Raw genomic sequence first — 22,692 nt, 5'->3', positions numbered from 1 at the left:
TTAACACCACTACTACTAAAGGTATTTCAGAGTATAGAAAAGGATGGAATACTATCAAACTCATTCTATGAAGCCACCATATCCCTGATATCAAAACCAGGTAAAGACACCACAAAAAAAGAAAATTACAGACCTATATCCCTCATTAACTTAGATGCAAAAATCCTCAACAAAATTCTAGCCAATACAATTTAACAACATATCAGTCAAATAATTCATCATGACCAAGTGGGATTCATACCAGGTATGCAGGGATGGTTCAACATTAGAAAAATAATTAATGTAACCCACCACATAAATAAAACAAAAGACAAGAATCACATGATTTTATCAATTGATGCACATAAGGCATTTGACAAAGTTCAACACCCATTCATGATAAAAACTCTCAACAAAATAGGAATAGAAGGAAAATTTCTCAACATAATAAAGGGCATCTATAGAAAGCCAACAGCCAACATCACCCTAAATGGACAGAGCCTGAAAGCATTCCCCTTGAGATCGGAAACCAGACAAGGATGCCCTTTATCACCACTCTTATTCAACATTGTGCTGGAGGTCCTAGCCAGAGCAATTAGGCTAGATAAAGAGATAAAGGGCATCCAGATTGGCAAGGAAGAAGTAAAATTATCTCCATTTGGAGATGACATGATTTTATACACAGAAAGCCCTAAGGAATCCTCCAGAAAACTACTGAAACTAATAGAAGAGTTCAGCAGAGTATCGGAATACAAGATAAACATACAAAAATCAGTTGGATTCCTCTACACCAACAAAAAGAATATTGAAGAGGAAATCACCAAATCAATACCATTTACAGTAGCCCCCAAGAAGATAAAACACTTAGGAAAAAATCTTAGCAGAGATGTAAAAGACTTATACAAAGAAACCTACAATACACTTCTGCAGGAAACCAAGAGACCTACATAAGTGGAAAGACATACCTTTCTCATGGATAGGAAGACTTAACATTGTAAAAATATCCTATCAAAAGCGATCTATACATTTAATGCAACTCCGATCCAAATTCCAATGACATTTTTTAGAATGAGATGGAGAAACAAACCACCAACTTCACATGGAAGGGAAAGAGGCCCCGGATAAGTAAAGCGTCACTGAAAAAGAACAAAGTGGGAGGTCTTATTCTACCTGATTTTAGAACCTATTATACCAGCACAGTAGTCAAAATAGCCTGGTACTGGTAGAACAACAGATACATAGACCAATGGAACAGAATTAAGAATCCAGACATATATCCATCCACATATGACACAACTATTATAAGAACTCAAGAAATAGTTTAAACAGAGAAGAAAATATTCTTTGATGGTTATGAGATGGGTGAGGGTGGGAGGGTGGGAGAGGGGTATTCACTGATTAGATAGTAGATAAGAACTATTTTAGGTGATGGGAAAGACAACACACAATAGAGGCGAGGTCAGCACAACTGGACTAAACCAAAAGCAAAGAAGTTTACCGAATAAACTGTATGCTTCGAAGGCCAGTGTAGCAAGGGAGGGGGTTTGGGGACCATGGTTTCAAGGGACATCTAAGTCAATTGGCATAATAAAATCTATTAAGAAAACATTCTGCAACCCACTTTGGAGAGAGGCGTCTGGGGTCTTAAACGCTAGCAAGTGGCCATCTAAGATGCATCAATTGGTCTCAACCCACCTGGATCAAAGGAGAATGAAGAACACCAAGGACACAAGTTAATTACGAGCCGAAGAGACAGAAAGGGCCACATAAACCAGAGACCACATCAGCCTGAAACTAGAAGAACTAGATGGTGCCCGGCTATAACCTGAATTTGACTGCCCTGACAGGGAACACAACAGAGAACCCCTGAGGGAACAGGAGAGCAGTGGGATGCAGACCCCAAATTCTCATAAAAAGACCAGACTTAATGGTCTGACTGAGACTAGAAGGACCCTGGTGGTCATGGCCCCCAGACCTTCTGTTGGCCCAGGACAGGAACCATTCCTGAAGCCAGCTCTTCAGACAGGGATTGGGCTGGACAATGGGGTGGAGAGGGATGGTGGTGAGGAGTGAGCTTCTTGGAACAGGTGGACACTTGAGACTATGTTGGCATCTCCTCCTGGAGGGGAGATGAGAAGGTAGAGGGGGTTAGAAGCTGGTGAAATGGACAGAAAAACAGAGAGTGGAGGGAGGGAGCAGACTGTTTCATTAGGGGGAGAGCTGTTGGGAGTATGTAAAAAGGTTTATAAAAGTTTTTGTGTGAGAGAGTGACTCGATTTGTAAACTTTCACTTAAAGCACCATAAAGATTTTAAAAAATATATTAAAAAGGAGAGAGTTAAAAAAAAAAAAAAAAGGCAGAAGGAGTAAAAAAAAAAAAAGAGAGAGAAAAACCCCAAAAAGTACAAGATACAGAGTCACACTGTATCAGCAATACTCTTAGACAATTTTAGGTGACACCTAAGTTTAGGTGTTTTCAGACCGTCCTTCAAAAGAATTGGCCCCTGAACCTTACCCACTTGCTCATAACTGAGGGTCATTAACTAGAGTAGGATGACCTAGGATTTGGTTGAATTTATTGACTCTCTTCACTGAGCTTTTAATTGTGTCTTTGGACACATTATTACAAATGGGGGTAGATTTGAACTGGTCTCTGGGTACATAACTTACCCTAAAAGTGACCACCAGGAGTATCTCTGTAACTAACGTCAAAAAGGAAACCACTAAGACAATGCATGCACACCAGCATGTAATAAGAGCCTTTTATCTGCAGTTACGGAACACGTTATTGACATTTTTGGCAACATTCTTATTTCACTAATTGTATTTTGTTTAAGCTAATATCAAAATTAGTTTGCATTCTTTGAGAACTGGCAACATAGCAAGTGGCGCTGGAGAACAGGAAGAAGCTGGCTTAGAAATAAAAACATGTAAGCAGCCTTATGGCAAATACACAAAGATAAGATATTAGTTACTGATAGGATCTCAAGTAGGTGCTCTAATACACAAAAAGAATAGAAAAGGAGATTTCCCTTTTTTTTTTTTAAATAATTCCCTGCTAGAAAGTATATAAAGAATAAACAGAATTTGTAAGAGAAATAAAAAAGCAAAAACAAATATTTAGTCCATTCCAAATAAATATGGGACTTACTTACTACTGACACAAGGCCATCTTAAAGAAACTTATACTAGATTTAAATAATGGAAATAATGTATTACTTATTTCCCATGTAAAATTTTTTTTTCTATGCTACATAAAAACCAATCAAATGGTGACCAGTAAAATACAATGATCCTCAAACAAATGTTCCCCCCTCAAACACAAAGTTAAACTCTCTAAATGGCCAAAATATAAATAGGCAGTGGAGAATGAGAGATTATTGTTTTAGCCTAAAGAAAATGAGAGATTTGTTTTGGTGAAGTGCCAGGAGGTGAGGAAGAATAGAGTCTACTTTGATTCTGGAGTCAACCACTTTACAGAAGGAGGATAACAAGTCTGTGAGAAGACATCTCATACTGAAACATTATTTCATCTCTATTTCCGAGATATTAGAAATATAATCTCCCTACTCATTTTTTTTTTTACTCATTAGCCTTTTATTTCCTCAAGCCGATATATAATTATATTTTTCCTTAAGTAAGCTGAATAAAGAATTGACTCTAAAGCTGTGTTTTTGATTTGCTACTTTTGAAAGACAGAAGAAAGAAGAATTTGTAAAATACTAGAAACAAACACCAAATGATTGCAAAGAATTCTGAAAGAACAAAATGACTTAAGGTCAGTTTTACCATAAAAATTTAAATTCAAAATGATATTCACATATTCTAAAAAAAAAACGCTGAAAAAAAACCTATATCTGACACTCCGGAATGTTGTCTAAAACTTGATTGTATAATTTATTCGGCATAGTTATCCTCATAAAATCAGCATGAGTAATGAATGGTATGAGTCCAACTTTCAACTAGTTAATGCTTCTCTACTCAGGGGAGCATCAATTTTCCAAGTACCCAGTATTGTGATTACTACAACATTGGTTTGTAATAGAATTTGGCCTGCACTTAGTTACGTAAAACCGCACTTGTCAGCAGTTAAATTTATATTCTTTTTTTCTTTATTAAGTTACTCCTGTTGTGTGGAAATCAATGACGGCGCTTAAAAAAAAATCCTCGTGTGGTCCTATTAGATCCTAAATGAGATGTTTGACAGCAAGAGTTTACTTAGCCTGAAAATGAACAGATTAAACTTGCTTTCTCATGGGACTAAGCTGTATTTGAAGGTTCCCAGATAAAAGATTATTTTAACATGTCATTCTAACCAGAATCACAATAACAGTGATTTTTAACTTTATGAAGAAGAGAATCTGTTCTGATGAAAGCAAAGAATTGCAAATTACATTTTTGAAAATTAGACTGCTCGCAGGAAAGCTCTAATCATGGAAGAAGAAATTCTTAATGATACATATTTACATACAAGAGATATGAAAACAGAGACTTCCCCCCAAGGTAGGTGAATAGTAACGGTCTTCCATAACGACGGGTAAATATACAGTAAACAGGCTGCAGGGTTTGTTCACTTACCTTGCATGAAGTTTGTACCACCACTGTTCACCGTCCATTAAGACTTAGGGCATCCTGGATCTATTCTGGAACTGCCCTAGGGGTCTAGGCTACTTTTTACCTCCTCTGGGATATAGTTCTACAAGCCCACATTCAGACTTTCCAAGAAAGAATTAGCTTCTCAGGCACTCTGAAACAGGCCATCTTTGTAGGTCTTCTACCTTGGGGCCTGACAGAACTAAACTGAAATTCAGAGTAACAAGCTTGCCTAGAACCTTATTCCATAATGCTGGGGCTTGTCCCCAGTCTCCAAGGGTGAAAATAAGAGGAGTCCTTTAGTTTCTTTACCTAGATGTCTGTCTAGTGCCTTTCGTGGGGATTATCTTAGTACTAATAACAGTACTAACAGTATTACAACAGTACTAATAGTATTAATAATAGAACACTAGAATAGCAGTGTCTAGTCACTTACTAGCTTATCCTGAAGTCATTATTTATACAATTGCAGGCAAAAAGGAAGCAGAAATGTGATAAAATGAGCAAGTTCATCTGCCCTAATCCCTAAATCTTATTACATATGATTTTGCTATTATATTCTTAATATTTAACTTTCAAACATATGTTTCAATCAGATTACCTAAGGCAACTTCCAGGATGTCTTCAGTTTTGCCATCCAGAAGAGTTCTAAACCATCCTTTAGGCCTAATCAGTTTTATCAGTCATAGAATTCCAACTTCATTCAATATTCACCCAAAGAAAATATGATTTCCAAGAAAATACATTTCTGTACACATCCCTCAATCCCAAGAAAACATGATGTATTCCAAACCATTCTTTTAAAGATCTATTCCTTACTTTTGGGACTACATTATATTATCTATTCATTCAACGACAATTTGTTAAATCCCTATTAAGACAAAATGCTGGAAACTGATTACTACTGCCATTCTTAGGTTGTATAATTGGGAGCACCCCTGGCCCTGAAACTGCCTTATAAAGATTTATTTGAACAAAATGCGTTCTCTCTTTACACCTTATTGTCAGTCCTGACGGTGACTTTCAGTTGTGGTAGAACACGTTCCACTTCTAGACTCCATTCTGCAGCATCTGTTGTGGGTTCCAAAATATCTTCTTGTTTGGCAGACTCGTTCACATCCTAAGAACGAAAGATATCACAGGATTGAGAGTTTATAAAAAGAAATGGTGAAAAACTGTGAAGCATTTTAGCAGCACTGCACAATTTAAATCGAGCATGGTGGTGGTAAAATTACAAAGGCAATATAAATTCTTTTCTGTCCTCCTATCAATGTTGAAAGAAAAGAATGCACCAACCTGGTAGAACAGCAAAATAATTATTAAAAAAAAAAGATGTTAATAAATGATTCAACTATTTTCATAGTGAGATATTAGATTGAGTTCAATGGAAATATTATCAAATGGACAAGCCACTTAGCTATGTTCATTAGTAACAGTAGAGGAGATCAAACACTGATACATGTTTATTAAGAAAATATTGTCCTAGTTTGAATTTATTATACTGAAATACAAACTGAAAATTTGAAAGAGGAAAATGATAAAATCCTAGAAGCAAAGGGCTCATTATTTTAAATTTTGTATTCATAATTAAAGTGATATTTTGCTTAGGTCAAACTATAATGTAGCTTGAAAACATGATTCGATACACAACTTTTGGAACTCAAATAGGGTGGGGGCCAAATTTCTGTATTTGGTTTCCATGTTTTAGTGATAAAATCAATTCATGGCTGTTTTTGAATCACAAAAGAAAAACTTTTTTTTTCTTTTTCTTAATCCTTCACACTTCAGCAATAAGTATTTATAGAATCTGAAATGAAAGGCATGTACAAATTAATGATTTAAAGATAATGCCTAAAGGTATTAATTTTGGTAGCTTTTTTTCTTCCCTTAAGCTTTCTTGATAAGTTACAATGTAAAGAAGAATTATAAGTATTTATTTATATAGGAAAAAAGAGACCCAAGAAAAATAAACAACCAAATTTAATGCATGGACCACATAAGGATTCTAATTTGAATAAGCAATCTGTAAAAAAGACATTTTGAGACAGGAAAATTTGAATATGGAAGAGTATTAGATGATATTAAGGAGCTGTTATTAATTTTGTAGGTGTGATAACAGTATGGTGGCTATGGAAAAAGCTTTTATTACAAGTTTAAAGTACCATGGGAAAGAAAATACAGAGAGGCGGGCTTTAGAGGAAACACGACTGACAAAATGTTAGTAACTGCTGGAGCTGTTGCAAAAAAGTTCATTATCTTATTCTCTCTCATTTTGCATGTTTTTGAAATTCTCATAATACAAAATTTAAACGTAAAAGATAATGTAAACAACCTCACGGTAAAATTACATTGTCAGCGTGAATTTATGTCACTAAAAGGCACCTCTTACATGAAAGGCTCGTTAGGCTAGTCTTCCTAATAGAGTCTAATACTGAGTAGGTGATTAACCTTAGGCTGAGGCTTACATTTTGGTGGGAGCATGAGATCTTTAGGGGATTATAACTCACTCCCAACTGACTGCTGGGGCACTGCTGACGTAAGAAAGCCTCTCCAACCCTTCAGCTCGTATTAGAAAGTCCTGAAGAGGCAGAGAATCTTAGAGTATCTCTTACTCCTTTTCAGAAATTCAGGAGGATTAATGACTAAATACATGCTTTTACAGTTTACACACTATATGGGCTGAAATATTTATTCAGTTTATTCCATTTAGAAAACCAGAATATAAAGAAGTACAAGAATTCATTTAAGAAAAGTGAAATGTGGAAACTCTAAATGAAAAAAGCTCAAGATACTATTTTAAACATCAAAATGCTCATTTAAATACAAAAACATTGTATTACTTAGAGTACTAAGTGGAATGCTGGTTACTTCTTATAAAGTTGAATCCAGGGTAGCACAGGAGCACCATGACTGGAGGTAGGGGTGAGGAGAACAGCATTCACAAAGCAGACCTGTGAAGTTATATGGAAACGTGTGATGGCAACAGAGGATATCCTGGGTCTCCCAGTTGAAAAATGAAGCAATAGGAAAGTTCTCTCTCACATGAATACACACTGGCCCCATAACAAGCAATTTGCTCGGAGGAACCAGGCACACACATTCACTGGCATATCTGGGTAGCTGTCTCCTGCTTTAGGAGGCCCAATGGTGATTGGCCCATTTTCCACAGCAGAAAGTGCAGTGGATGAGTGTGTATGCCGCTGTGTGTGAGTCCTGACATCTGGGTGTGTGCGTGGGTTGCCAGGATATGGGTGCACACACACTCGTCCCACAGAGCCAGGCTGAGCCAAGGAGATGCATCCTCTCAGCAGCAGTTCTGCAGGATTCTTGGTAGAATGTAGATGCACTGACTTAAACACGTTTAATTTAGGGAACCACTGTTGAGGTGAACCGAAGCTGGATGCCAGTGCTCCCCAACTTTATCCCCTCATTCCTGCCCCTCCCTCTTCCCCTTCTTAAAAAACAAAACAAGCTCGTCTCCACAGAGTTGGTCCTGACTCACGGTAGTCCCATGTGTTAGAGTGGAGCTGCTGATCCTCACTCACGGTAGTCCCATGTGTTAGAGTGGAGCTGCTGATCCTCACTCACGGTAGTCCCATGTGTTAGAGTGGAGCTGTTGGTCCTGACTCACGGTAGTCCCATGTGTTAGAGTGGAGCTGTTGGTCCTGACTCACGGTAGTCCCATGTGTTAGAGTGGAGCTGTTGGTCCTGACTCACGGTAGTCCCATGTGTTAGAGTGGAACTGAGCTCCCCAGGGCTTTCTGGCTGTAATCTTCACAGACGCAGATCGCCAGGGCTTTCTTCTATGGTGCCACTGGGTGGTTCAAACGGCCAACCTCCGGGTTAGCAGACGAGGGCAAACCTTTTGCACCACGTGCAGACCTTTTAAAATCTGGAATCACCAAACAAGGCCAGAAGGTGCACCCATTCACATTCCCACTTTCCTCAGGCCTGAATATAAGGTTGTTCAAATTGTAAATAACATACTCACTTAAAAATGTTTACTCAAGGAAGGGGACGCTTTCCTAATTTTCACAAAGGCAAATGGGTTAGCAGCGGCCCTGTTTGCCTCAGTCCCCGGATCTAAGCAGTAGAAGGGTACGTGAAGATTCAACATTGCATTAGGATGGCCTAGCGTGTGAGCTTACTGCTTGTTTTATATTGGGCCCTTTAATAAGCTGCTTTACCCTTACCAGTTTATCATCTGGTTCCCTTGACTTTAAGTATCCTGAAATGATTTAATATAGCAGCTCAAAAATTATCACTCACTCCTAGGCCACAGCTAATACATTCGGTGAAATGACCCAGTTACTAAATGAAAAAAGGACTAAAAGAGAATATTAGACTTGGAAGAGCATTACGTTATTCAACCTATTGCCATCAAGTCAATTCTGACTCGTAGCAACCGTATAGGATAGAGTAGAATTTCCAAGGAGCAGCTGGTGGATTCAAACTGTTGACCTGGTTAGCAGCAGAGCTCAGAATCTTGTTCCTCACTCAAAACTTCCCAATGCCTAATAACTGGATACATTAACTGAGCAAGCAATACATGTTGTCGTTAGGGGCCACCGACTCAGTTCTGACTCATAGCGACCCTATGTACAACAGAACAAAACACTACCCAGTCCTGTGCCATCCTCACAATGGTTGTTATGCTTGAGCCCACTGTTGCAGCCACTGTGTCAATCCATCTCATTGGGTCTTCCTCCTTTTCACTAACCCTCTTCTTTACCAAGTATGATGTCCTTCTCCAGGGACTGGTAGCTCCTGATAACGTGTCCAAATTACACGAGGTGAAATCTCACCATCCTCGTTTCTAAGGAGCATTCTGGCTGTACTTCTTCCAAGACTGATTGGTTCATTTTTCTTACAGTCCCTGGTATACTCAACATTCTTTGCCATCATCATAATCCAAAGGCATCAATTCTTACTCAGTCTTACTTATTCATTGTCCAGCTTTCACATGCATATGAGGCAAGTGAAAATACCATGGTTTGGGTCAGGAATACCTCAGTCCTCAAAGTAACATCTTTGCTTTTCAATACGTTAAGGAGCTCTTTTGCAGCAGATTTGCCCAGTGCAATATGTTGTTTGATTTCTTGACTGCTGCTTCCATAGGCATTGATTATAGATCCAAGTAAAATGAAATCCTTGACAATTTCAATATTTTCTCCATATATCATGACGTTTGTTAATCCAGTTGTGAGGATTTCTGTTTTCTTTATGTTGAGGTGCAATCCATACTGAAGGCTGTAGTCTTTGATCTTCATCAGTAAATGCTTAAGTACTTTCCACTTGGAGCAAGCAAGGTTGTGTCATTTACATATCACAGGTTGTTTTTAATGAGTCTTCTCCAATTTTCATGGCGCATTCTTCTTCATATAGTCCAGCTTCTTGGATTATGTGTTCAACATACAGACTGAATAAGTATGGTAAAAGGATACAACCCTGACACACACCTTTCCTGACTTCAAATCACACTGAACGACTGCCACTTGGTCTATGTACAGGTTCCTCATGAGCACAATGAAGTGTTCTGTAATTCCCATTCTTTGCAATGTTATCCATAATTTGCTATGATCCATAGAGTCTAATGCCTTTATATAGTCCATAAAACACAGGAACACATCTTTCCGGTATTCTCTGCTTTCAGCCAAGAACCAGCTGACATCAGCAATGACATCCCTGGTTCCATGTCCTCTTCTGAATCTGGCTTGAACTTCTGGCAGCTCCCTGTCAGTGTACTGCTGCCAGTGCTTCTGAATGATCTTCACCAAAATTTTACTATACATGAAGTATAAATCATTTTAAAACTCCATACCTGGGCTTTGGCTGTAACAATTTGAGAACACCTTTCTCTACAATTGTTTCTCCATTTAACAAACTGTATTTTATGTGGAGCTATTAGCATAAGAGAAATAAACTGCTGTTTCTATTTAATCAAAATTTTATAATATCCTGACAAAATCCCTCTCTGAAACAATATTAACTGAAATAAAGCATAGCTCTTAGGAAACTGTGTTTTCTAGTTACTGCTGTTACAGAAATAATTAGAAGCTCAATAAGATACGGGCTATCTCTAAGTTGCATTTATAATTAATTAATTTAACTAATAAAACATTTGCTAAGCTCCTATAACATGGAAAGTTAGAATTCAGGCACTGCACTGGGTATGGAAAGATAAAAGAATTTAATCCCTGCCTGCAGAAAGTTTACAGTTTATTATTACGAGTTTGTGGCTAGTTACTGAGGGTAATAAATGGTCCTAGGCAAAAGCAGAAACTGATGAGGTGAAAACTAGTCCTAAAACTGGCAAAGGAAGATCTGAAGATAACTGTTAAAATCATTCTGTAAAGTAACCTTGGGCTCAAATAGTGGAGCACAACACCAAAGTCAGCTAAAAAATCAAACATGCAGCGCTAGTAGCCTGCTCAGAATCCTGAGTTTCTTTCGGTGACCTCTCCTTTTCCTAGATAACATTATGCGATAGTTCAGTAGCTGCAGGGAGAATATGTTCTATTTATATAATGGGATGTGGTTGGTTTTACACTTATGCGAGTGTAACAGGAGGGCCAAGCATATCAGGAAGGGAGGTCACATGAAGGTAAATAAACCCCTCTGCAGCCTCTTAGATGTTGGGCAGCCTATCTAGTGCTGCAAAGCTATTCTGGTCACAACGGGTTAAGTGTGAATACAAAACCTGATAAACCTACAAGTATCTTCACCTTTTGTTAACTCTGGTGGCCCCAGGTAGGCTATGACTACCCGGCAGGAGTGATGAACCTGATACTAAAGGAGGGAGACGGATCCATTAACAAATAAGTATTAACATTAAAAAAAAAAAAAAAAAACTGTTAAACCCAAGTTACAGATGATAAGATACACAGTGGGAGCACTGGTCAAGTTTTTGATAAATTGTTACCTTAAAGAACTAACAAAACAAAACAAAACAAAACTAACTCTTTGGGGTAAAACTATTCCTAGTATGTGCTGCACATCTATTACTGGAAAACTCCATGAAAGAAAGGGGACTCACCAGGTTACCACACAAAGCAATGTTGACTATGACTTCATGATATCCTCAAGAATTGCCCTGGAACTCAGCTCAGCTCTGCTATGTTCATGACGGAGCCTTGGTGGCACGGTGGTTAAAAGCTCAGACTGCTAAGCAAAGAGTCAGGAGTTCAAATCCACTAGCTGCTCCTTGAAAACCCTATGGGGCAGTTCTACGCTGTCCTTTACAGTTGCTATGAGTTGAAATTAACTCAATGGCAGCTCAATGTTTGTTTTGGTTTATGTCAGCAAAAAGTCTGGCACTACAGAATGTTTTGAATCCCAAGAATTCAAGTCAGGCTGTGCAGTTGGCTCTGGCTATGATATTTCCACAATGGGTGTGCATATGTCCATTCCTGTGAGGGCTCTTATTTCTCTAGGGTCTATTACTAGAAGTGGGATGGCTAGATCCTATGGAATTTCTACTTTTAGTTTTCTAAGGAGGCACCATATCATTTTCCATAGTGGTTGTACCACTTTACATTCCCACCAGCAGTGTATAAGAGCTCCAATCTCCCCACAACCTCTCCAACATTTGTTCTTTTCTTTTTTTTTTTTTGATTAGTACCACTAATGTCAGGATGAGACGGTATCTCATTGTGGTTTTGATTTGCATTTCTCTAATGGCTAGTGATCATGAACATTTCCTCACGTGTCTGTTAGCACCTGAATGTCTTCTTTGGTGCAGTGTCTGTTCATATCCTTTGCCCATTTTTAATAGGATTATTTATCTTTTTTATATTAAGGTGTTGAAGTATTCCATAGATTTTAGAGATTAGGTCCTTGTCAGATATGTCGTAGTCAAAATTTTTTTCCTAGTCTGTAGGTTCTTTTTTTACTCTTTTGGTGAAGTCTTTCGATGAGCTTAAGTGTTTAATTTTTAGGAGTTCCCAGTTACTTAGTTTATCTTCTGGTTTTTCTGCATTGTTAGTTATAGCTTTTAGTCTATTTATGTCATATTTTTTTTTTTTTAACATTGTCCCTATTTTTCATTCCATGAGCTATATCGTATTAGGTTTTATATTTAGGTCTTTGATCCGTTTTGAATTATTTTTGTGTACAGCATGACTTATGGGTTCTGTTTCTTTTTTCTACAGGTGGACAACCAGTTTTGCCAGCACCATTTGTTAAAAAGACTGCCTTTTCCCTATTTAACGGATTCTGGCCCTTTGTCAAAGATCAGCTGACCACAGAGAGCTGGATTTATGTCTAGGTTCTGCATGCTGTTCCATTGGTCTGTGTGTCTGTCACTGTACCAGTACCAGGCTGGTTTGAATACTCTGGTTGTATAATAGGTTCTGAGATCAGGTAGTGTTAGGCCTCCTACTTTGTTCTTGTTCTTCAATAGTGCTTTGCTTATCTGAGGCCTCTTTCCTTTCTATATGAAGTTTGTGATTAGTTTTTCCATCTCGTTAATGTTGTTGCTATTTGGATCAGGACTGCACTGTATCTGTAGATCGCATTGGGTAGAACTGACATTTTCACAATGTTCAGTCTGCCCATCTGTGAGCATATGCATGTGAAAGCTGGACAATGAGTAAGGAACACTGAAGAAGAATTGATGGCTCTGAACTACGGTGTTGGCAAAGAATATGGAATATACCATGGACTGCCAGAAGAACAAAAAAATCAGTCTTGGAAGAAGTAAAACCAGAATGTTCCTTAGAAGCAAGGATGGCAGGATGTCATCACACGTACTTTGGACATGTTATCAGGAAGGACCAGTCCCTGGAGAAGGGCATCATGCTTGGTAAGGCAGAATTCAGCATAAAGAGAAAGACCCTCAAAGAGATGGATTGACACAGTGGCTGCCACAATGGGCTCAAGCACAGCAACAATTGTGAGGATGGCACAAGAGCAGGCAGTATTTTCTTCTGTTGTATAGAGGATCGATATGAGTGGGAACTGACTCCATGGAACCTAACAACCACAATATCCGTGAGAATGGCATAGTTTTCATTTATGTAGGTCTCTTTTGGTTTCTTGTAGTAGTGTTCTGTAGTTTTCTTTGTATAGGTCTTTTATGTCTCTGGTTAGTTTTATTCCTATGTATTTTATCTTTTTAGGGGTTGTTACTGTTATAAATGGTTATTATTTCCTTGATCTCCTTTTCGAAGTGCTCTTTGTTGCTGAATAGGAATACAACTGATTTTTGTAAGCGGAACTCATATCCTGATACTTTGATGAATCTATTAGTTCCGGTAGTTTTGTTGTGGAATCTTTGGAGCTCTCTATGTTTAGTACCGTATCATCTGTGAATAGGGATAGTTTTACTTCTTCCTCTCCAATTTAGATGCCCTTTAATTCTTTTTCTTACTTTACTGCTCTAGCTAAGACTTTCACCACAGTATTAAATTGGAGTTGTACTGAAGACAATCCTTGTCTTGTTCCCATTCTCAGGGGGAATGTTTTTTGCCTCTCTCCACTGAGTATGATGTTGGCTCTTGGCTTTGAATAGATCCCTCTTATTATGCTGAGGAATTTCCCTTCCATTCCTATTTTGCTGAGAGATTTTATTAGCAATGGGTGTTAGGCTTAATCGAATGCCTTTTCTTTGTCAACTGAGACGATCACATGATTCTTTTGTTCTGTTTATGTGGTGGGTCCATCCCTGTATATTGTTCTGAATCCCATCTGGTCAGGGTGTATTCTTTTTCTGATATGATGCTGAATTCTATTGGCTAGAATTCTGTTGAGAATTTTTGCATCTACACTGATGAGAGATATTGGTCTGTAATTTTCTTTTCTTTTTTTTTTTTTTTTTTGTGGTGTCTTTGCCTGGCTTTGGTATCAGAGTTATGCTGGCTTTATAAAATTAATATAGGAGTATTCTTTCCTTTTCTATGCTCTGAAATAGTTTGAGTAGTGCTGGTGTGAGCTCTTCTCTGAATGTTTGGTAGAATTCTCCAGTGAAGCTGTCCGGGCCAGGGTTTTTTTTGTTGGGAGTTTTTTGTATTACCTCGTCAGTCTATTCTCTTGTTATGTATCTGTTCAACTTTTCTATCTCAGTTTGTGTTAATTTAGGGAGGCAGTGTGTTTCTAGAAATTTGTCCATTTTTCTTCTTGGTTCTCAAGTTTAATGAAGTACAATTTTCATAAAGAAAGTATTCTATTAATTTTTATTTCAGTTGAGTCTGTTGTAATATGTCCCATCTCATTTCTTATTTGGATTATTTGCTTCCTCTCCTGTTTTTCTTTTGTCAGTTTGGCCAGTGGTTTATTGATTTTGTTGATCTTTCCATAGAAGCAACTTTTGGTCTTATTGATTCTATTGGTTTTCTGTTCTTCGTTTCATTTATTTCTGCTCTAATCTTTATATTTCCTTTCTTCTGGTGCCTGTGGGCTTATTTTAGTATTCTCTATTTTTTTATTTATTCTAGTTGTAGGGCTAAGGTTTTGATTTTGGCTTGTTCTTTTATGATGTGTGCATTTATTGCCATAAATTGAGCTCTGGGCACTGCCTTTGCTGTGTTGCAAAAGTTTTGGTATGATGTGTTTTCAATCTCATTTGATTCTGGGAATTTTTTGATTCCTTCTTTGATTTCTTTTATTACCTAGTTGTTTTTAAACAAGGTGTTTTTCAGTGTCCATGTATTTGATGTTTTTTTTTTTTTTTCCTTGCTCTTAGTGTTAAGTTGTTCTTTCATGGTGGTGTGATCTGAGAGAGTGTTTTGTATTATTTTGATCTTTTGGATTTTACTGAGTGTTGCTTTAAGGCCAAAAATATGGTATATTCTGGAGTTCCACATGTGTTGTAAAAGAATGTATACTTTGCTGCCGTTGGGTGGAGTGTTCTATACATGTCTATGAGGTCAGGTTGGTTGATTGTGGCCTTTTAGGTCATCTTATCTTTGTTGAGTTTCTTTTTAGATGTCCTGTCCCTTACCGAGAGTGGTATGTTGAAGTGTCCTACTATTCTTGTGGAACTATTTCTCTTTCAGTGCTATTAGAGTTTGTTTTATGTATTTTGGAACCCTGTCATTGGGTGCAAAGACATTTACGAGGGTTATGTCTTTTTGGTGGATTGCCCCTTTAATCATTACATAATATCCTCACTTTTCTTTTATGGTTGATTTTGCCTTAAAGTCTATTTTATCTGAAATTAGTATTGCCACTCCTCCTTTTTGGTTACTGTTTGATTGATGTATTTCCTCCATCCTTTGATTTTTTAATATACTTATGTCCATGTACCTGAGGCGTGTCTCTTGTAGACGGCGTACTGATGGGTCGTGTTTTATTATTCATTCTGCCACTATCTGTCTCTTTACAGGTACCTTTAATCCATTTAAATTCATTGTGATTATCAATAGGTTTGAGTTTATTACTGTCATATTCTTGTATTTTTTATGGTGTTGACGATTTCTTTGTTCCTCTTACTTTCCTGTGCTGAGTTCCTTTTGTTTGTAGATTTTTTTTCATTAGTATAGATTTTGTGTTTATTGACTCATTATGTTTTTCTTCTTTTTTAAGAAATTCTATTAGATGGAAGTGGTTATACCTGTTTTGGCTGTTCAGGGGCCTTTTTTGCATTCTTCCTCATTTGATGTGTTTTCAAGATAGGACAGTCTGCTGAAAAGCTATAAATATATCGAGTAAACCAAAATATACATGATATATATTTAATATATAATATCATACACTATAATTACTATGAGTTAAACAAGGTTTCTTCAAGGTCTATCTAGTCACCCTCTTCTTTACTATCAATGAAAAGCTAGATAGAAGAATAAATAATAACTTTAATCAAGAAGAACGATTCCTTGAAATGCAATGATTTTTAAGCAAATCAAATTTAAAGCAGAAAAATAAGACCTTTCATGTTCCTTCAAGTTGATTCTTCTTCATGACTTAAGAAGCATAAATCATGAGTTTGATTCGCTGTTTTCTTTCTGAATTAGGTTTTAAATAATTTAGCAGTGTATCACTATGAAGAAAAATGTTTAATACTATACAAAAAGGATCTTCAGATTTGCTCTGAATGACTGAACCTAACCCTGGTTATTATCTCTCAGAAGAAGTAGACAGATGGTCATCTCTTCCTTTAAACATATGAAGTTCATAAAAGTTTTTTTTAAGTTCAATTTTAAGCTTAATCAAAACAAATTTTATCCTGAGTTATAATGTGAACTGAAGATTTGAATGAACTACATTTTCATAAATTAAAAAAACATCATTTAATTTTCCAGTAAGAGATCTGAAATTATTTTTGAAAGAGAATTAACTTCCCAAATTATTTCTGTTTTGCATATCAAATGCTCATCTTTGCTATTACTTTAGTTACTTTAGTGTACACTATATAACAAGTGCTAAAGTAAAACCATCTCTGATCATGCTCACCACTTTCTCAAAACAAAAAGAAAGCACCTCAATTGAGAAGTAGGTAATGAGAAACTACTATAGGATCACAATCTGCTTGGGTTGTAGAATAAATATGCAAATTAAATTCTTTATGGCTTGAATTTCCAATAGGCTACTTTTCTCTGAGAGGACAACCTCACTGATATACAAATACCTAAATACATTTGAAGAGCTCAGCTCATATATCTATGAGGCACTTGAAAGTCTATTAACTTTCACAATTAAAATGGTCCCAATCCTCAAGGAAAAATAAATTAAGTTACCTTGAGTCACCACAGTACAGTGTCATTGTTAAGAGGACTGGCCTGGAATCCCATCTTTGCTCATATCCCACCTCCATTACTTACTAGCTATTGGTCAAGTTGCTTAACCTCTCTAAATCTCTCACGGTACCCATCTGTAAAATGGGGATAATAACAGCATCTTCCTCACTGGAAGGGCTGTGAGAATTAAATAAGACGATGTATTTAAAAAACTTACACAGTGCCTGATACACAGTAAGTCCTCAGTATATGTCAGCAATTAACTATTATCATTATTATATGCCAAACCTGGTACTAGATACTTTCATGTACAGATTAATTTGCACTGCTTCATATGCTAGTATCACCATATATTTGGAGTTATTTTATGGACTCTGACCTATTTCATTAATCTTTGTCTATGTCAGTATTATACTTCATTTCTTCAGACTTACAAAAAATTGCAAATGTAGTACAAAGAATTCCCTTATACCCTTTATCCAGGTTCCCCAAATGTTAGTATCATACGTAACTACAGGGCAACTATGCACAAAGGGACATAAAATGCTCCCATATGGGTGTTGAGATTTGGTGGAATTTTGTTCTTCCTTGTAGTTTTTTATACTTTCTTTTTTTTTTTTTTTAAACAAGGAGCATATTTCATTTTTCAAATAAAATTTTGGTTTCAATAAGGTAAAATTTTAAGTTTGATTAACTTCCAAAAACTAGCTGGTACAGGTGGTAAATACTTTAGGAGCTTGAATAAGAGAGAAAAGTGTTTTAATGGAGATGGTGAGAGTTAAGTTTAGCTTGACATGGATGTATGGGATGTAAACAGGCAGAAAAGAGAGATGGGGAGCACTTTTAGTGAGGGAAACGGCATAAGCCAAAATACTTAAATATGAATTAACATACTTTGTGAAGATGACAATGCAAAGACAGATTAGGGACTTAGGTGAACATTGGGGAGAAAAGTTGAATACAGTGTGAAAAACCTTGGAAGCAAGGCTGAGGAATATAAAATTTGTTCTCTAACCAAAACGGGGGAGGGGTAAAGAAAAGTTACGAGCAAGGTACAATGACTTCATTTATTTGTCCAACAAATGTTTATTTAGCACCTACTATGTGCCAGGTACCGTTCTAGTCCAGTAACAGTGAATTAAATGACAAAAATTCTCAAGTTATATTTTATGTAGATGTATACAATGGAGACTCTGTAGGAGGAAATGGGGCTGATGTGATAAGGGAAGATATCACAAAGGATGCAGAATTTGATCTGAGTCTTGAACACGTAAAAGCCAGATGATAAGGCATTTTTAGATAAGAGACTAGGTGACGAGGAAGGAAGGGGTGGCATCAGATATGCTCACAATGTGATTGCAAGCCTATGAGAGGACCAGTTTACCTGGCATAAGGCATCTGTGGAAGAAAATAAGTTTGGCTATGTAGATAGTTGTCAAATTGCTAAAGGCCTTGAAAGACAGACCAAAATTTTATTGTTTTACAATCTATATAAATGGACCTGTAGGTAGTGAAAAATCATGAAATGCTAGTGAACTCAGGATGACCTGATAAATCAGAGGATTAGGGTAAAAAACAATTTTGGAAAAATGTGGGAGTGGGACTGAAGGATGAGGACCAAAGACCATTTAGAACACTACTGTTGTATAATCCAGACAGGAGATGAAGAAAGCCTAGTCTTGAAAGACGGCTGGAGTGATAAAGGCAGCATTCACAGGCCTTAGTGACTCCACTGCACGTTCTGGGTAAATGAGGATCATTAGTGAAAGGTGACTCCCAGACTTCCAAACACCCAGAAGTTAGATATTCAAAGCGCTAACACAGCCAGGGTAGGGAAGGAGAGTAGAGGGGGGAGATAGTGGTGGTGGTGTTTTTTTTTTTTTTTTTTTTTTAAAGAATATAGGTTTATAGAGAACTACTAAGAAATGTATATATTCTAGGTACCCATCTAAATATCTGATATTATTGTTGATCCAGGAAATTTAACTTATTCACTTAAAAAATTACAGCTCTCAAATTACACCTGAACACATCATTGTATTGATTTCCACCAGATTCCCCTGAGTCATTTCTGTAGAAGAAACTTTATATAACAGCAGATTGAGTTTAGTGGGCCTTCAATAGTAATCCATGTAGCATTATGAAAATAAAGCTATGACATCACCAAGACTTCCTAATTTCCATCCAAATGCAAGCTTCTTGATAACTACATTCTATGTAAGCTTCTCACTCAAAAATATTCATGGCAATCTAGGGACATACTGATATGGAGCCTTTTTCTATTCCCTGATGGCATATAAGAATGTTGGTAACTATGCCAGTCTCTAGGAAAGGTAAAACTTATACAAAATAAGAATGGTATCAAGTGTATGCTCTGTCAGCACCATGGTACAGGCTGTCCACAAGTTAGGTTATCTAATCTCAAACAACCCTGAAGAGAATTATTTTTTCCTCCATTTTACAGAGAAGAAAGCAGAGTCACAGAGAGGTTAATTAACTTTCCACAGCCATGTGGGTAATGAAGCATGTTGTTGCTGTTAGGTGCCATCAAGTGGATTCCGACTCATAGCAACCCTATGTACAGCAGAACGGAACACTGCCCGGTCCTGCGCCATCCTCACAATCTTTGCTGTGCTTGAGTCCACTGTTGCAACCACTGTGTCAATCTACCTCATTGAGGGTCTTCCTCTTTTTCGCTGACCCTCCACTTTACCGAGCATGATGTCCTTCTCCAGGGACTGGTCTCTCCTAATAACAGGTCCTAAGGATGTGAAACGAAGTCTCGCCATCTTTGCTTCTAAGGAGCATTCTGGCTGTACTTCTTCCAAGACAGATTTGTTTGCTCTTCTGGCAGTCCATGGTATATTCAATATTCTTCACCAACACCATAATTCAAAGGCATCGATTCTTCTTCATTCTTCCTTATTCATTGTCCAGGTTTCACATGCATAAAAAAATTTTTTTTTCTTTGCATATGAGGCAACTGAAAACACCACGGCTGGGGTCAGGAGCACCTCAGTCCTTAAAGTGACATCTTGGTTTTTTAACACTTTAAGGAGGTCTTTCGCAGCAGATTTGCCGAATGCTATGTGTTGCTTGATTTCTTGACTGCTGCTTCCATGGGTGTTGATTGTGGACCCAAGTAAAATGAAATCCTTGACAACTTCAGTATTTTCTACATTTATCATGATGTTGCTTATTGGTCCAGTTGTAAGGATTTTTGTTTTATGTCCAGGTACTGTCCATACTGAAGGGCTGTTGTCTTCGATCTTCATCAGTGTTTCGAGTCCTCTTCACTTTCAGCAAGCAAAGTTGTATCATCCGCATATCACAGGTTCTTAATGAGTCTTTCTCCAATACCGATACGGCGTTCTTCTTCATATAGTCCAGCTTCTTGGATCATCTGCTCAGCATACAGACTGAATAAGCATGGTGAAAGGATACAACCCTGACACACAACTTTCCTGACTTTAAACCACACAGTATTCCCTTGTTCTGTCCAACTACTGCCTCTTGATCTATGTTTACGTTCCTCACGGGCACAATTAAGGGTTCTGGAATTCCCATTCTTCAAAATATTATCCATAATTTGCTATTTTTAGTGAAGCACAGCCAGAATTTTACCTGAGGCTGCTCCTTCTGCCTAGTACCTGCCTTGAAGGTATGGATTCAGATTTGGAAGGGACCTCGAAAAGTCCTTTCTTCTTACTTCTTGGTAGGCCCATAATAAACCAGATAGACAGAAATAAGAATTCTCTTATTTCAAGTGTGGACTCAAAAGTTAAACTAAAAATAAAATCAAGCAAACTTCTCTTTTATACCCAGCAAGAACTGCCATTTGGGCCTCCTCTGAGCAGTGAGGAGTACAGGTTTTTTTCTCTAACCCACATATCCTACTCACCTCCAGATGAGGTGATGGGGGTAGTACAAGATACTCATCAGAGAAATAAAAGCATTTATTCAGTCATAATGCATTCCATCACACTCAAGAATGTGTTTTTTTAATCATTTCTCCTGTGAAATACCAACCATAGGCTTCTCTCACAACATAGATAGGAGGCCTAACACTCAAATGGTTTAGGAAAGAAGAAAAAACATTTTCCTCAAGCACGTATCAGAACTAATAGTAACTCATGGGGCAAGCTATGCTGTAGTAAGTTATTTTTTTCATATTACTCAGAAAAGACATTTTGTCCAGAAGGAAACCACAAATCATAAAGAAAATTTAAGGTTTTTAAGATAGCAACCAAAACAGATACATCTCCTTCCTGTCTTTGATTACAATACTGCAGACTTGCTTCAATGACATTCTAAAACTGGAATGACATTTTTATTCTAAGCTCGTTTTTAACTTCCTTACAGCTTTTGCTTTTTAAGCTAAAACATCTCTCATTCTTGGTACAATGATTTTTTTTGCTAAGTAATGAAAAACCAATTGTGTTTAAACCTTTTGAGATACTTGGTTTTATGCTGTATAACTCAGGATTTGGTTTCTAAAACCTCAAATTTAGCATCTCAAGAAAGAATGGTAACTATGGCATGTTTGAAAAAAATGTTTTGAAATGAAGTGATGGGCATTTAAAAATAGAATTCAGAGCGTGCACAGCTCCCTCCCGTCTGTTTTCATTGGGGGAGGAGAGTGACACATCTGCGTTGGCTGCCAGACACAGTGCAGAGATTCTGTTGAGCTTCACAATGGAGAGAGGAGCCACAAAGATCACTCATAATTACAGCATGGCCACCATGAACATGCAGTTTCCAAATGACACAGAGAACCTAGAAACAGAAATGACTAGCCACCGCCCTACTACCTTGCCACCAAAGCCTTTCTCCCTGCCCCTCCAACGTGTGAACGTTCTTTCCTATCCCAAACCATCACGGGTCCTGCCCAGTAAGACCTTTAATTCAGCACCAGTCAGAACTGACTCAACAACAACAGGTTTTGGTCCTCCCCTATGGCCAGTCTCAGGGTGGCTTTGGCTAATTTCAGATTTCAAGAATACTCAGGAATCAGATAAACATAAATAAGGGAGAACTTTGTGGGCTAGCCTTGAAGCCAAACATCATCCATAATTTTTTCCTTCTAAGAAAATTTATCTCAAAATTCAATTAACTTACAGATGAAATGGAAACCCTGGTGGGGTAGTGGTTAAGTGCCATGGCTGCTAACCAAGAGGTCGGCAGTTCAAATCCGTCAGGCACTCCTTGGAAACTCTACGGGGCAGTTCCAGTCTGTCCTATAGGGTCGCTTTGAGTTGGAATCGAATCAACGGCAGCGGGTTTGGTGTGGGTTTTGGACAGATGAAATTTTGGAAGATGAAGTAATCTCTCACCAGCTACAGGAGTTTTGTTCCTGAAAAGTATTATGTTTATCAAACCCATGGTTAGGGTAAGATAACTGGGAGCAGGGAAAGGAATATCACACAATAAGAATGGCTGTAAATATA

At 37.5% G+C, this 22,692-nt stretch overlaps 1 protein-coding gene across 2 annotated transcripts in view; it reads right to left on the bottom strand.

Annotated features, from left to right (window-relative positions):
• IFT57 (intraflagellar transport 57) overlaps window positions 1-22,692 on the bottom strand; it is a 94,914-nt gene that overhangs the window by 40,215 nt on the left and 32,007 nt on the right. For both annotated transcript variants that reach the window (XM_064273008.1, XM_003418930.4), the window contains exon 6: window positions 5,569-5,691. In XM_064273008.1, the coding sequence (XP_064129078.1) occupies window positions 5,569-5,691 (123 nt within the window). The remainder of the gene's footprint in view (window positions 1-5,568; window positions 5,692-22,692) is intronic.

Source organism: Loxodonta africana, chromosome 20 (genome assembly GCF_030014295.1).
Source record: "Loxodonta africana isolate mLoxAfr1 chromosome 20, mLoxAfr1.hap2, whole genome shotgun sequence".
Lineage (NCBI taxonomy): Eukaryota > Metazoa > Chordata > Mammalia > Proboscidea > Elephantidae > Loxodonta > Loxodonta africana.
Note: the sequence above shows the minus strand (reverse complement) of the source record. Positions and strands in the feature narration are given on the sequence as shown.